A 15,619-nucleotide genomic window follows, 5' to 3' on the forward strand; every position below is an offset into this window, starting at 1 on the left:
CGTCAGAACACCCAAGGTGACATGCTTATTTGATGACTAAAAACTAATCTTGAGAAAGTTATCTCCTCCATTTGTTCTCTTGGAAGCTGGTGCGTCTACGCAACAATCATGGTTCTCCTGCAGCAGAATCATTTGGAGGAGTCTCCACTTGCATTAGTCTTTCCCTCTGTAGGCTGCAACAACTGCTGTTGCCTCTTATATTATGAAGGTATAGTATAGAAAACTTATATATATCCAGTAAGATCTAGCCAAGTTGGCTCTCCCTTTTGTCAGTTACCTTGCTGCATTAACATGAATCTCTTATATGTACAGTATGTCAAATTATCTAAATAGTAACAGGTAGCATTTGACAACTTCAAACAATGAATATTCAAAATAAATATGAACGATATAGCAAAAACTATTAAATTTGTATTCGAAATTAGAAGATATTCGTACAATTCAAAAAATAAATAATAACTACAAGAGTTTTTTAAATTACTGCACACTATGGATGAGGTGATCTAAAACTTTCCCAGAGGAACACTGAACACCTAGTCAAAACTTAAAAAGTTAGATACAGTGGAACCTCGTTAAACCGTAGTTGGCCGGAGCTCGGAAAAAGTATGTACTAAATGGTAGTACTGTTTAACCGAATAGCATGAGATCGCCCACTTACCTGTCGAAAACGAAACTCGGAGAGAATGCGAAGAAAGGGGAAAAGAACATGCAGTATTTATTCACTTCGTGTGACAAAAGTGTTATTTTCGTTTAATGCCGCGGCGGCCTAGCACGACGACGACAGCGGCCTCAAACTTACTGAAGCTGCGTGCCAGCTCCCTCTTCTCGGCAAACACTTGCATGGCAGATTCCTCGTTGGCATTACGTATTCTCCGTGCACGTGCACAGTAGTACTGCAGAAGTCCCGGGGGCGCCTTTTTCATTGCCGGGTGCCGGAGTTTGGAATACTTTTCATTTGGAATAGAGTTACGTTATCGCGCCCTGTTCTCGTCGCGACGATTACATTCATGAGGCTGACGTAACGCGCAGCTTATGCCACTGTTGGGCCTGAATCGCCCGTGCTGTCGCTTTCCGTGTCGTCCTCACCACTGTCGCTAGTCGACACTTCGACAACAACACAGGCAACGATGGCGAAAAGCCAAACCTCGTAGCCGACATGTCTTCGCGGTTGCAGCAGCGCTGCCAAGCAACTTCTTCGCATTCCAAATGCCACACATTGTAGTCAACAGCAGATTCCTGTTGCGTGCCAGCGCCGGCTTCTTCGTGTCACGTTCGATAGCACAGACGATGTCTAATTTTTCTTCTATGCTGAGCATCCGGCGTCTTTTTTATCCGAGCTTTGGAACGACGCGAGTGCTCACTTGCACGACGCCATAACGCTCTCTGGCATGGCATCGAAGCGATGTTGATGTGGCTTCATGCGCAAACGTACAGGGCGCTTGGAGGCCGTTGTTCCGATCTCTGAGGCTTGTTCTGCCGGGCCGCCCGGTGGAGACAGCGCACCGCCGTGTTTACGCGACGAAAAGTTGAAACGGTACATTTTAACCGATGCGTATGCAATAAGCTGGTATGGTTTATGCGGATACAGAACACATTATGTTCAATGGCCGCTGAGTCGGGGATTTGACGTTACTACTTTAAAACGAAACTACTGTTTAAGCGGGTACGGTTTAATGAGGTTTTACTGTATTCAATTATTAATTGGCTAATAAGGCAGAGCAGGAAAATGCTGGCAGTGCTCTACATGGCAGCAGACAAGATACATACAGTTCATGTTATGCCCACAGAAAACAAATTTTTTGCTTTGTGGATGCTAACAATAATCTCGAGTACCCCAGAAGCAGCACCAAGTGTTTGACAGAACTGCCTCATAATGACTGTTCAAATCAAGAAACTTAACAAGCGACTCATTCACATATTCTCTCAATGATCATCAGACATATTTTGTCTGTGTACTTCTGGCAAATCAGTTCTGCAGAATCCTGAAAGGTAGTGGAAGCGTTATGAAAGAGAAACTTGTAGCTTCTTGCTACCTTGGTAGCTTTGTGCTACATTCATGTGGATGACAATTTTCCCTTTTTATGTATACTTATGTAACAGTGGTAAAACCAAGAATGTTGAAACGACAAAATGTTGGCTCAGCAACATTCTTTGTCCTACCACTGTTCAACACCCTTCAAAGCCTCCATCTTCCATCTTTCATCTAGCTTTAGAGAGGAGGAGAAGAAAAAACAAGCAGGCATCGTTTTGCTTGCCCTTTTTTGGCTCTTGCTGTCTCCCGGGCCCGCCGCACAAGTTGCGGCTGGTCACAAGGGTCCAAGCTAGTCGGCACGGCCTCCCACTGTTCGGGTGTGGGGTTGGGTATTTGCAGGGCTGCCTTCACGTTGGGGCACGCCCATGTGGTGTGATATAGGCAGGCGTAGTCATTACAAACAGGACATTTGTACGAGTATAGTGTACGGTCTATTGCGTGCAGTCTGCTTAAATGGAGGTGTTTGTTTATTTGTAATTGTCGCCATGCTACGGCATCTTCGCGCGAGAGAGTCTTGTGTGGAGGTGGGTATTGTTGTCTGTTCAATCTGTGGTGTTGTAGTATGGTGTTGTATTGTAAAAGTACGGGCTCCATAGATGCGGCCGTATCCCTCTCTTGTGGTGCCCGGGAGGCATGAGCTCGGGGTACAGCATGCGCACGCTGATTTCCAGCTAAGGCACACATAGAAAAGTAAATTATGAAAGCAGGTTTGTCACAAACACCTTAAATGTGGGAATGTAAAAAATAGAGACGGAGTTCTGCTTTGCACAATGGCCTGTTGTCCTTTTTGAGCATGTTAGTTTTCAGACATTATCTCTCACTCAGCAATGCCACACATAGCACTCACCTCGGGCTGAGGGAGCTGGCTAAGATTGTTTCGATGGCTTAGCGACGGTTGTTGTTGCTTGGACTGGTGGCCAGTTGCGCTGGGACTGCGAGTGCCCAGTCCATTTAGCACCCTGCTCAAGTTAGGCAGGCTCCTTCGCGTTGCACCTACAACACAAAGAGTATTAAGGATGGCTCAAAAATGATCTGCACCTTCGCTGTAGCATTATTTTAATTTTAAGAAAAAAAAAGATGTACCAGCTGTAAACAACTTAACAGCCCAGCTTTTTTAACGCTCTTCGTCGGCCAACAAACGGAACTCAGCAGAATCATTTCACAAGCACATTCAACGTTATCTGTTGTGAATGCTTGGCTGGCACAAAATTTCAAATATATTCAAGGAGGCTTCTTAATGGAAAATGCCTACTCCACTATGTCTAATGTCTTGAATAAATAGGGAGCTTTAGTTTTTTAACCCCCAAAAGCAGGGGACTCAGACTGATGGGCATACAAAAGAGCGTAAAAAGGTATACAAAGAAATGCAAGTAGAGAATGGAGCTTTGGGCATGCAAAGATGCTTGGGTGTGCTATTTCTAAAACTGCCTAATATTTTGATCAGACATGATATCTGACAAAAATTACAGGGTCTCTTAAGATTTCTCTGAAGAGGTGAACGGCGAAAGCATACTCTTCCTCCCCTTATCTTTCTCCTCTTCCTCTTCTTTCGTTTAGTCATTACTGCTCACGACTAAGCATTGTTAGTCATTTGTAATCAATTGTGGTCATTACAAGTTGTCATTAGACATGTTGGTCATATAATAGTCATTAGCAGTCATTACAAGCCATTTCAGTCATTACTGGTCATTACTAAGCATTGCTCATCCTTTCTAATGAATTGTAGTCATTACAAGTTGTCGTTGGATATATTGGTCATGTCGTAGTCATTACAAGTCATTTCAGTCATTATTAGTCATTCGTAATCAATTGTGGCCATTACAAGCCGTTGTTAGACATATTAGGCCGTTGTTAGACCTAGACCAAAGAAGCACAGACCGCCGGAAGGCAGGGTCGTCACCTTAGGAGACACCACCGTTCCCAAGAACTACAAAAGGATTCTGCTTCGAGCCGGCCTTTACTCCACCAGAAAAAGTCGCACTGACCAAGTCCATGGCGCGTCGTGTGGCCGAAGAAGAGCGTCCACGTTTCATCACAGAGTGTATGGATGTGCTTTCCAGGTGAATGACCGCCGACAGAAAAGAGCAACACGTAAGGAATCTAGCGAACTTTGGCGTGAAGAACGATTTACGGTTTCTGACTTCTGATAAGGAAGGTTTGTTTGTAGTCGTGTCTGAAGGTCTCTTCCAAGAGAAGGCGATGACAGCGGTCGAAAAAAAGAAAGAATTTCGTACGTGTCGACGTAAAAGCTAAAAAGGTGAGGGATAAAGCAGTCACATTACTGGCAAGCAACAATTTTGAGCGACTAGCTTCAGCAGTTAAGCGCTCATGCAACCTACACCTCGAATTGTTTTTCGTGGCAAAAACACATAAGGTTGGCGTTCCGTTCAGAGCCATAGTATCAGAAAGGGACTTGTGGCAGTTGGTTGCCTCTTCAGTTCTTCAAAACCACCTCAATGGCTTGATAGTTGCCGATCTGTCAATTTTACCAAACTCTGAAACGTTAGTAACATACTTAAGCACGTCTAACCCTGAAAGATGTGAATTCTTCAGCATAGATGCACAGGATCTGTATTACAATATTCCGCATGGTCCCTTATTATCCAGTGTTAGGCATTGTATAACGGAAGACAATGACGAGATGGAATTTGTCAGCAAATGTGGCGTATCAGTTAATACATTTCTTGAACTATTAACCTTTTACCTTGAGTCCACCTTTGTACTGTGGAATAATGTTATGTACAGACAAAAGTCCGGTATATGTATAGGCTCAAAAGTAGCTCCGGTACTTAGCACAATTTTTTTAGGTAGCATAGACAAAGCGATAGATGCAAACCTTAAAGGCCTAGCGCTAAAAGTGTTCCATTTTGTGGACGATTTTTTTGTTATAGTTGAACATGGTGTTTTGGACATAAGAGTGAATGAAGTCTTAAAGGTGTTCAAGGACAACAGCCAAGGACTGGCTTTCCCTGTTGAGTTGCCGAAGAATGGCAAGCTACAGTTTTTAGATTTGGCGTTAACTATCACACCGGACCACGTTTGCTGGTCATACAATCCACGATCAGAAAAACCCTTGCTTAGCTATAATTCGGGACACTCAAACATTGTAAAAAGTGGCATAGCTTTCTCGTGCCTGAGGGCAGCCTTAACTAAGTCTTGCCCGGAAAACATAAAAGAGACTTTCAGCCATCAAGTTATCAGACTAATGAATGCAGGATATGAAAAACATGTACTGTGTACAACAGCCTATAAGTTGATCCGTTATGTGCACACTGGCTATCAGAAAGAGCGCAACAGAAAAGAGATTGACAGCAACAAAATTGTGTCACTACCATATGCACACAAAATTGCACATACCTTAACGTAGGTGGCAGATATGGCCTACGAGTAGTTTTTTTCAGCACCGAACAAACTCTGAAAATATGTGCCAGACTGGATCGTAGAATTTCAACAAAAGTAAGAGTAAATGGTCGTAAGTGCACGGTCAAGCACAGTGGCGTAGCTAGGTCGTCTGGCACCCGGGGCCCATTGGCACCCGGGGCCCCTCCCTGGTGTAGTCGAGGAAGGCGAGGATATCAACAATATCCGTGTGTCTTCAGATGTATATGACACCCCCCCCCCTTCCCACTGGCCCCTTGCACCAGGGGCCCATGGCCCCACGGCCCCTCCCGTTGCTACGCCACTGGTCAAGCATAAAGAAAAACTTGTCGAATGCAGGTCATCCGTAGTCTACTGTTTGCCCATATCGTGTGGAAAAGTATACATCGGCCAAACGGGTCGGTGTGCAAACACAAGACTTTTGGAGCACAAAAGGTCACTGGGGGGAAACATTCATTCCCACATTAAGGGGCACTGCTCACAACATGGGTGCTGGCCACTTTACAATGATACCACAGTTTTATTGCACCATAAGGATCAGCTAACCAGGGAAATAATCGAAGCCTTTCATATTCACAAGAGGGGAGAGGGTTGTATCAGTCAGCCATCTGTACATCTAAGCCATGGTGAGGTTGCCTTTTTGGAAGTACAGTAAAAGAAAAAAATTGTGCAATAAAAATGGTTGTTAGGGTTGCAACAAATACGATAGGATTGCACACCATGATAGATAGATGCTATATCTTTGACGCCCGAGTGTGCGCGGGCAAATTATTTTTAAAACATGCCTTTAATCTAGCCTTGATTTTCTTTGACGCCTGAGGGTGCACAGGTATATAAATATGAAGTATGTGTTCTGAAATAAAGTAGTTGCGAGTGCAGCGAGTGTTGTCTTTTCTTGTGTCTTCACTGTGTTTGTGTCAGTGCGCTGCTTCACCAGCAAGGTATGATGGTCACTACCAATCATTTTTCATTCTTTAATCTGTCTCCATATGGCGTGATGATGCTTCGGCGGACACTCCGGTGGTCAGGTCTGCTGACACAAACTTCACCATGAGCCTAGAAAGACTTTCGCCTTAAAAAAATTTTTATTGCAGGTTGCTTTTCTATTAGGCAAGTAACAAGTGGGGCAGTCACTCTTTCTCACTGCAGCTGAACTGGGATAGGATGTCAATAACTGCATGGCTGGGATTAGAGATAGCAACTGCATGCCAAAAAAATTAAAAAATAAATAAAAGCACTTTTAAGACAGTGTGACCAAAAGAATGTTTAGAACAACCTGAGCGTAGACAATTTCAGACTCCACTTTACATTTTTGACAGTAAAAGCAGCTGCACAGTCGAGTCTTTTACTCAAGCATAAGAGTGCAGATCACCGTGGCCTAACAGATCTTGATTATCAGGCTAGCATGCAGATGGCATGCTTAAGGCTGTTTTTTTAAGTCAATATTCCCTGCACACTGATAGGGAATAGACCCAACAGCATGGAGCCTTCGAAAGTTTCCATACTTTTCCAAAGCATCTCCATGCAATAGCAGTTGGCTGTCCTGTAGACTGGAGTAAGAAATAAGAGAGGCGACTACTTTATGAATATCTGATCAAGTCCTGTCCTGTTCAACCTCAGTTACATGTAAAAGGACTTCAGGCCTTGTACCATTCTACAAGTTTTTATGCATAGAGGAGCAATATTTTACTATATTTTGTTGCTTCAATGGCTACAGGCACATCCTCCAAGGTAGCTTAAGCCAACATTAGTTACTTTAACTAGATTATTTGGTCAGATAAGTTCTGCCTAAGGACAGCAAAAACATGACCCTTTTTCATCACTTTGTGTGTCTGTCAGGGATATTCCATCGTGTGTTCCACCATGCAGCAGATAACCGAGTGGTCGTGTACAGCTTGACTTCAGCGATAGGGATCATGTGTGCAAAGTCTCAGAGGTCATGTTACATGCGAGCCTTTCTGTAATGTGCCACAAAACAGCACATGCTTGGATTTTGCTGGGTAGGCACAACAGAAATAAATTGCACGCAATGCAGCAGTAAAGCAACTGATCCAGTATCTAGCAGTGCTGCATAAAGGCTGCCTTGAAGCACATGTTTCTCGTTCCCATTACAACAGCAAATTTACAAACTGCAATCCATGAACAAATAGGTGTAGCACATCTCGCTGTCAAGGATCCATTAAAACCAGAAGGCGTGCAATTACACTGTTCCTACCTTTGCTTGGAATTTGAGATATTTGATGAAGGGACGAGTTAGAGCCATATGGACTGCTTCCAGGCGATGGGCTCTGGCTCTCCTGAGTCCGTGCCAAGGTCAGAGGGGGTGTGCGGAGTCGCTGCCTCGCATCACCTGTGCATTGCAGTTTACCATGTTAACCAATCCCCAAGGCAATTATCACGAGTAAAATGAAACAGACCTTCCAAATTCTGTACTCTGCTTTGATGAACTTCGTGCTGGTCATCGGAGCAGGAATCTTCAGGCCTTGATTCATTGAGCCTAGCACTAACCACTGCATGGAAAATTTTCATTGAAGAGAAGTCTAAAATAAGCTGCACATAAAGGCATAATTTTTTCAGTTTTAGAGCTCCATACAAGCTGGCTGTATCTTTGTACACAAAAGGATTGCTGTGATACATAGTATAGAGAAGCCTGTAGTTAAGGCACTAACACCAATGCCAGTAGGTCTATTAGATTCACCTGCATCACCTGAACCAGTTCACAAGGTGCTGCACCCTACCATTCATTTCAGTGATGCGGCAACGGCACCTGCTTAACCACACCATTCATTTAGAAAGGTGCAGACCTGGTTGATGATTTTGCTGCACTCTCTCCACTGTCGCTGCCGACTTGGTGCAGACGTACAGGTGTGAAGCAGCAGCGCAGCAGACAACGCAGCACATGGGCGCAAGCACCAATAAAACCCCACTTACAAAGTCTGATGTGTCTACGCAAGTGTGGGGTGAATTTACGCCTCAGAAGCCAATCATACCTGCAGTCCGAGACCGCTAAACTTACGCACACGACGCACATTGGTCAGCTAAAACATAATGCCTTCACTGCGTCTGCATCTGGGCATTCGATTCAAGTGTCGTGTTGTGCCAGCACCATAGAAATCAAGCCGCACAATTTCCAAACTTCTCGTGAACTACCGTGAACAGGCAAATCGAACGGACCTAACATCACTGCATCGTCACAGCATTACATTTTCTAACTTTTCTGCACAACGAACAAGTAACTGGCACATAGTTAGCTAATAAGATTTAGTACAGAAGCGGAGCTATGCAACACATTTGTGCAGCAACAGTAGTACAGTTAAACCTTGATACAATGAACTTCAATATAACGAAATTCACGATAATACAAAGTAACTTTTCATAACCTCCTGCCCATAGAACACCATGTAATTAAAACCTCAATATAACTAAGTGTGTTTGCATGCGATTTCAGTATAACGAAATTTCGCTTCCACAGCAAAGGAATGCCAAGACATTGACTTTGTGGCAGCTGATATTGGCTACACAGTTTCAGAAGCTGGCATATGGTGGCGCTAAGTAGCACACTACCGGCTCCTGCGCGTGCGAGTTGGCAATCCCCTACTCAATTGTTGCAACTTTTGCCGTTTCTTGTGCGTGTGCTTTCCTACGCGTGCTGCTTACATGGGTGGTTGGAGATGCCCAACTAAAATTTGGAGGACGCTTAAGCTCCGCCTTTATGAGTGGAATGCGATAGCATTCAAAGATCCCCGATTGCTTCTCATGCTTCCCGGCAAGTGGAGCTTATATAGTTGTAATGTTTACCGGGAAACGTTGGCGGCGAAAGCTATGCACAAAGGCGGTCTTTCTGGTAGAAATGCGGCCTCTTGCATGGGCCATGAAGCAGCGGAGGCAAGTGCCATCTGGAGATGTTGCAAGGAACTGGGCGTGCCGCTCCATGGCCTCCAAGATATCCGCGTGCGGGAGCGAGCAAATGGCGGATGCTGTGGCCAGTCTATGAATTATAGAAACGCTCCCAAGGGGTTTCTTTGAGGTTTCGCGTAACAGAATTATGCTTTCTCATATATTCAAATTACAATCTGACGCTGTGATGTCCACAAGTTGTGTGTAAGTCGTACTTTATGATTTTTCTATGTATTTTAGCTTGAGAAATTCAATTAGTTCAGTAACTTCCTCGCGCCACATGGGGGGCTTGGTATGGGTGGTTCGAAAATCTTTGCCAAAACGATATCCAACACGGGGCCCTTAACGCCATCGTGTTAAAACTGTGATAAATGGAGCGGCAAGGCATCATTGACGAGTATTGGACAATGGTCGAGTGAGCCGAATGGTGCTCTCCTGCTGAGGCGCCACGTGTGGAAAAATTGTGCGAGGGCGCTGCAAGCGAACTGGATGGGGGTGGAGACTCTCTTCGCAGTTTAGGGAAGAGATATTGCCTATGTACTCGGACTGAATCGGGGAGACCGAGGACTCCTTACCAATGTAATCTTAATCTCCCTGGCTTGTCTGGCGATCTCCTTCAACGTGCCAGCAGGCAAAATGAAGTAGAAAGATATACTCTAATCGAATGGTATCTGCTATTCAGTACGTATTCAACTTCAGAATACACTGTTAGACATTATCGAATAGCTGCTTCTGTTTAAATATAACGCATAACAGCATTTTTGAAGTCTAGAAGGTGAGGGGCCAACACAAGCGAGGACTTTTATTCCCAATTATTGTGCTGCTGGAGAGTCGTGGCTGTTGCGCAGAGGCATCAGTTCCAGAGAAAATTAACGCATGTGTGCTAATCAGTTCTTGTCAACAATTTCCTAGCTGTCATTAAATATAAACATTCCGTTTTGGGGCAGCCTGTACATTTGCTAACTTGATTCAGGCAAGTAAAGCATTTTTTTGACAGTCTCACCATGTTTGCAACCTATTTAATATTGGTGCCCAATGTGGTACGACACTTATTTAAATACATCTCATATGCAATTATAAACACTGTTTGAGCAGTCTGAACGCATATAGGAGCCAGTGAAGTAGTACGGATGACCCTTTCAAGAAGTATCACCAGCAGTTTCCAATGGCGCAACCTCGATGTCACCCAATCCCCTTCGATTGCAGCACTGCCACAGTATTTTTTGTCGTCATGCGCCTCACTGCAAAGCATGCGCTGCCCCAGCCGCTCGTCTAACTCAACCGTATTCTAGTACACTCTAGCATCATGTAAGCTGTCTTACCACACATTTAGTATTGAACATTGCATAATCTCGAGTTTAGGTGACCCGTTGGAGCGTACGGCAGATGAAGCATTTGTTCCTCGCTGCCGGCACTTTTCATAATAGCGCCGTCCCTGTGCGGACAACGCTATCAGCCATGGGGGCAGAGTGCACGCGAAAGTGTGGCTGGCTTTGCTTAATTCATACCGCCTATGTGAAGGTATCGTCGATGTGGCATGAAATAGCATTATTCGTCGCCAATTCCCAAATTCATTAGAATGAATTGTTTTCTCATTAAATTTTGCTTTTTTCGATTACCCAATAATTCGAAAAATTGTGCGGCCCCTTTCTGTGCAAGCAAATTCAATTGGTGACTGTACTTATTTGCATAGAAGGTAGAATTTCAATACAACAAAATTTCAATGTAACAAAGCAAACTGCCATTTTACCTACTTCATTATATAGAAGTTTAACTGCATTTAGCAAGTCCTTTGTGTGACAAAGAAATTTTGTTGAGCAACAGTTGAGTAACAGATTGAGTAACTGTGGTGTTCAGAATGAGCTTGCAGTAAGCAGAGCAGCACCCTAAAAAAAGAAAAAAGTGCATTTAGAGGTTATGAAAACAGCAGAAAGGAAATGGCTGGATGAACAACTTCAGGCTTAACAATTCACATCTCCACAGCCCAAGAACTTTGGAGGCATCGAAAAAGTGCCATGTACATTGTTCTGAAGGGTGGCACGGAATCTTCATGTGTACAGTTGCAGATGCGCTCATTCGTTTAACGATAGCATTTTGGAGTAGAATACAGCTGATCCCTACCAAACACCATGCAGACAAGGAGGCCATGTATAAATGGCTCTTGTAGAAAAACCACAGGCTCACTCCTGCTCAAAACTTTTACAAATACAATTTTCAAGTTAATTTTGTGTTTCTATACAAGATTTTTTTTGTCCAGAATAAATCAGAAGTATGTTTCGCCTGCAGCTGGCTAAATGCTGGATGAAAAAAATGCCCGTAGACTCAGCAAAGCAAACAGTAGCACCATCCAAGCAAAACGGCTTCATATTCAATCTTTTCAGCAATAAGTGTTTTGCCTTAATAATGCCACCATTCCTTTCACTGGCAAAATATATGCATTTGTCATACATGCTAATTCACTCAGGACGAAACAGGCAACCACTGCATCCAAGTGCAGTATTAAACAATATGCACTGTGATGTGCCATCTCTGTACAAAATCTAAGTGAATGAGGCTACAATTTGGCTGGAAGAGCAACTTATAACTAACTCAGTGACAACATGTGGTGCACTGCATTGCTCAATTATACGGCCCACATGACAACAAACAGAATCAAACTGTTAAGCCCGGGATACATGGAGCGTACTTTCCCGGCGAACTTCGTCTGGCACAAATAGACGCAGCGGGACAACGCCAAGGGTTCGCTGGCATTGATTACATTCAGTGAAAAACAGCCGAACACCACCGCGCGCTCACCATGCATTTGTCAGTGTTGCCAGACTCTAAGAAGGTGTTTTTGGATAAGAAAAAAAAAAATTAGTTAATACGCTTTTTATTGTATTTGTTGTTAATGACTAAACAACTTAGCAGGCTGGCTTTACGCCGCCTAGCTACATTAAGCAGTGGCACTGCGGAGCACAGGTGTTGCAGAAGGTTTTGTGGTTCTCCAACAGTGACTTTTGTTTACTTTGTGTAAAAGCACATTGTGGTTATTCATGTTTGCTTCAGTTTCAGTTCCTGTTTTAAAGCCTCCTCCAACAACAAGCGTTTAGTACTACAGCCGGAGAGGATAGAATTGTCGGTATTTGGCATGAAATCGGCCTGCCAGCGGCTCTCATTCTCAATGCCCTAGGCATTCCGCGTGCCGCCTGGGCCCACAAAGATGCAAACAGCCAGAAGACCAGGCATGGGCGGCTTCTAACTATAATCTGTCATCGCTCTTTTCCCTCAAGGCACTCAAGCAGAAGGGACTTATGGTTGTAGTAGAGCGGGGGCGATTTCTGACTGAAGAAGCAGAAAACCAAATTTTGCGAGCATGCATGCCGACAGCGAAAAAGAAAACAAAAAACAGCTTCAGGTGCCGCAAACAAGAAACCGTTTCGTCCCCTATACCCAAACCCATATAGGCAGCACCACGCAGACAAAAAAAAAGACTAAGAAAAGCAATAAAATGCACACACTATTTTGTGCCATGGAACCTTCGATCGGGTTGCTAAGAAAACTGCACCTCACTTATAATTATCCGTTTCGCGAGCACCTCACTTAAGTTTGTAGACGAAAAATAAGTTTATACAAATTTGTACTCTTAAACATTCAATATCCGGCTGTAATGATCAACGTTGTCCCTTTCACGCGCAGAGAGCCCGAAAGTGTGCGGCCATACTAGCGCAAATGCCCGCATTTCGTTGCTTCAGCGCGGCCACGCGACAGATGCTCGGATGCAAAAGCAAAAATAGACAAAAACCAACTAGATACCGGAAGTCGGAGGGAAAACGATCGTCGCGATGCCCGATGAGAGCGCGAGGCGCTCCAACCACTTCCGACAGCGATTTTTGCTGGGCGGCATTTCTCCGATCAGACCGGGTAGCCAGTGGGAGTCAAATTTTTGGACGCCGTGGGGCGAGCGTTCGCTGCCAGGCGTATTTCGTTGCCTGAACGCAGGTTTTCCACTCCATGTATTCCGGGCTTTACCCGGCTATCCACTTATGCAACTTGTTCACTTACTGGATGTTCGCTTCGGAGAAGATATGGGAGAGCTCAGTCTTAAACCTGGAGCAAAGAAGACGGGTTAAAAGGAAACATTAACTGCACGGCAGCATTTTTAACACATTGTCTTCATGACATGCATAACATGTAGAAAAGCACTTAATGGGCTGGTTAGCAAATTATTGACTATAAGAATGCAGGAAGCAGTGCATTGCAACACAAAAAGTAGTTTGTTGAGAAAAGACTCTGCCCTCTGTGATACAGCATTAAGTAAACATTTTTGTCCTGCTGAGCAATTTTGCAATGAGGCTGACAGATAACAGCTCTGGTTAGTTACAAGTCCACACAGTGGACCCTTCAAAATAGGCCAAGAAAGTAAGGTCTAGATGCTGTGGAGTATTTTGATTAGCCTACAAGGCAAGCAAAAAGAGGAGAGCAAGATAGGTTATTCCCTTTTCACAACTAGTAGTGTCAGGTTTTTCATCGCTAGAGCTGCGAGATAAAATGCCTCCAGACACGAAGGCAATGATAAGAAGTCTATATGCAGAACAAACTGCAACATGAGAAGAGGTGCCCCAAAAAGAAGAAAAAAAGAAAGAAAAGGGTTTCGTAATGCAACATAAGTAGGGCTCCATGTTTTCAGATAAATCCGAAAAAATCTGATAAACACTCGCATGCGATAAAGGGCATGTTCTAAGTGGTCACTGATGCATTGGCCAGTTTGGCCGATATAAACTTGACCTCACGTAAACAGTATCTCGTAGACCGCACCCATCGCACATCTAACAAAGGGCTTGTCGACCCCGGGAGCGTGAGACATCCTGATACACGGTCCCCTGGTGGCACTAGAGCGCCAGGGGACCGAATCGAGCACGAAAAGCCTGCTGGCGGAAAGCATGCCATGCTCACATGACATATTTATGTATTTATGTAGCGCGTGAACTGATATTTTGGGCAAGCGAAATGGGAAGCAAACGAAACCCTTCCAGCGACTACATAAAGGAGTTAAGTGATGCTGAAGAGTCAACGTCATTTGAAGGAGTCATCGTTTGCAAGTTTTGTCGTGTGACAGCATTGCCAATGGCAAGGGCGCCTTGAGAATTGCGGAGCACCTACAATCACGGTGCCACGTCCAGCAGAAAAAGCCACGTCTAGACACAGGAGAGTCCTTTCTTTAACTGTTCGTGCTATGAATTTAGGGCTGTGTAAGAGTATGTTGCATGCTTTGTACAGCCAGACACGGTTTCTCTGTTTATCATGCACACTTCCATCTATGGCAGGTGTCTGAGCAGACTTCACCTAGTCGTAATCCGATTTGTTCAAATTGTCTTGCTATTCCTACCCTTAGGCAACTCATCGCAGCAAAGCTCGCCGGAAGAATGCATCACACAGGCCCGATCCAACAGACAAGACGTGGATGACATCCCGCACCAGTTTTGCCGTACGCTCTGTCATGCTGGGATTCCACTGCACCAGGCTGATGGACCTCTTGGTAGCCTCTTTGTAAGCAAGTGTCCGGCGGCACGCACGACGCCAGGTAGTGATCAACTGTATCGGAAATACCTACATGAGGTCAGTGCAACGATAAGCTCTTCAATGGAAGACCACCTCATTTCCATCACCATCGACAAGTCACCGAAACTCCACGGACATCCAGCAGTGGCGGTGCTTGCATCATTTGACGACAATGAACTTCCTGGACGTAGGACTCTCATGATAGACTTGCAAGTAGTTCAGCAGTTTAAGGCAGTATCAATTGGCATGTTGATACAAAACGCTCTTCAGAAAGTTGGAAAGACCTTAGCTGACGTAGCTGTGTTGTGCTCTGTTTCAGCTTCCTACATGCAGAAGCTTCACAAGGACTTGCAACTCTCCAGCCCCGATTTCAAGGCACTTCACTTCAAAGATCTGTGCCACCTACTTAATGCTCTGGAGGATGGAATTAAGACAAGCTCACTTAGGGTAGTTCACGATATTGTTGTGCACTTTCCTGCCCTGTTGAAGTCGTTGCAGGAGCTGCGCTGGAATTTTGCTTTTGTGTGCGTGACCATAGACACGAACACTAAGTCGCTGAAGACTATGTCCGTTTAGTTGGTTTTCTTTTCATGAATCCCTAGAAGATGCTCTGGACTATTTGTGTGCCATATTGTTTTTCTTGAGAAGCGATGATGCCAACGGAAAGAAGCATGAGAAAGTCAAAAATCTGGTTTTATCGCCTGAAGTTGCACACAACTTGCTGATTAAGCTGAGGTTTCTTAGGATGAATTCGTGTGCTGTGCTCTCAAT

At 44.4% G+C, this 15,619-nt stretch overlaps 1 protein-coding gene across 1 annotated transcript in view; it reads right to left on the reverse strand.

Moving 5' to 3' along the window:
• The window catches only part of LOC126536874 (uncharacterized), a 31,958-nt gene that overhangs the window by 8,527 nt on the left and 7,812 nt on the right, over window positions 1-15,619 (reverse strand). The window contains exons 5-8 of the mRNA XM_050183904.3: window positions 13,352-13,396; window positions 7,828-7,920; window positions 7,626-7,760; window positions 2,880-3,025 (exon numbers count right to left, since the gene is read on the reverse strand). Of these exons, the coding sequence (XP_050039861.1) occupies window positions 2,880-3,025; window positions 7,626-7,760; window positions 7,828-7,920; window positions 13,352-13,396 (419 nt within the window). The remainder of the gene's footprint in view (window positions 1-2,879; window positions 3,026-7,625; window positions 7,761-7,827; window positions 7,921-13,351; window positions 13,397-15,619) is intronic.

Source organism: Dermacentor andersoni, chromosome 4, assembly GCF_023375885.2.
Source record: "Dermacentor andersoni chromosome 4, qqDerAnde1_hic_scaffold, whole genome shotgun sequence".
Taxonomy (NCBI): Eukaryota; Metazoa; Arthropoda; class Arachnida; order Ixodida; family Ixodidae; genus Dermacentor; species Dermacentor andersoni.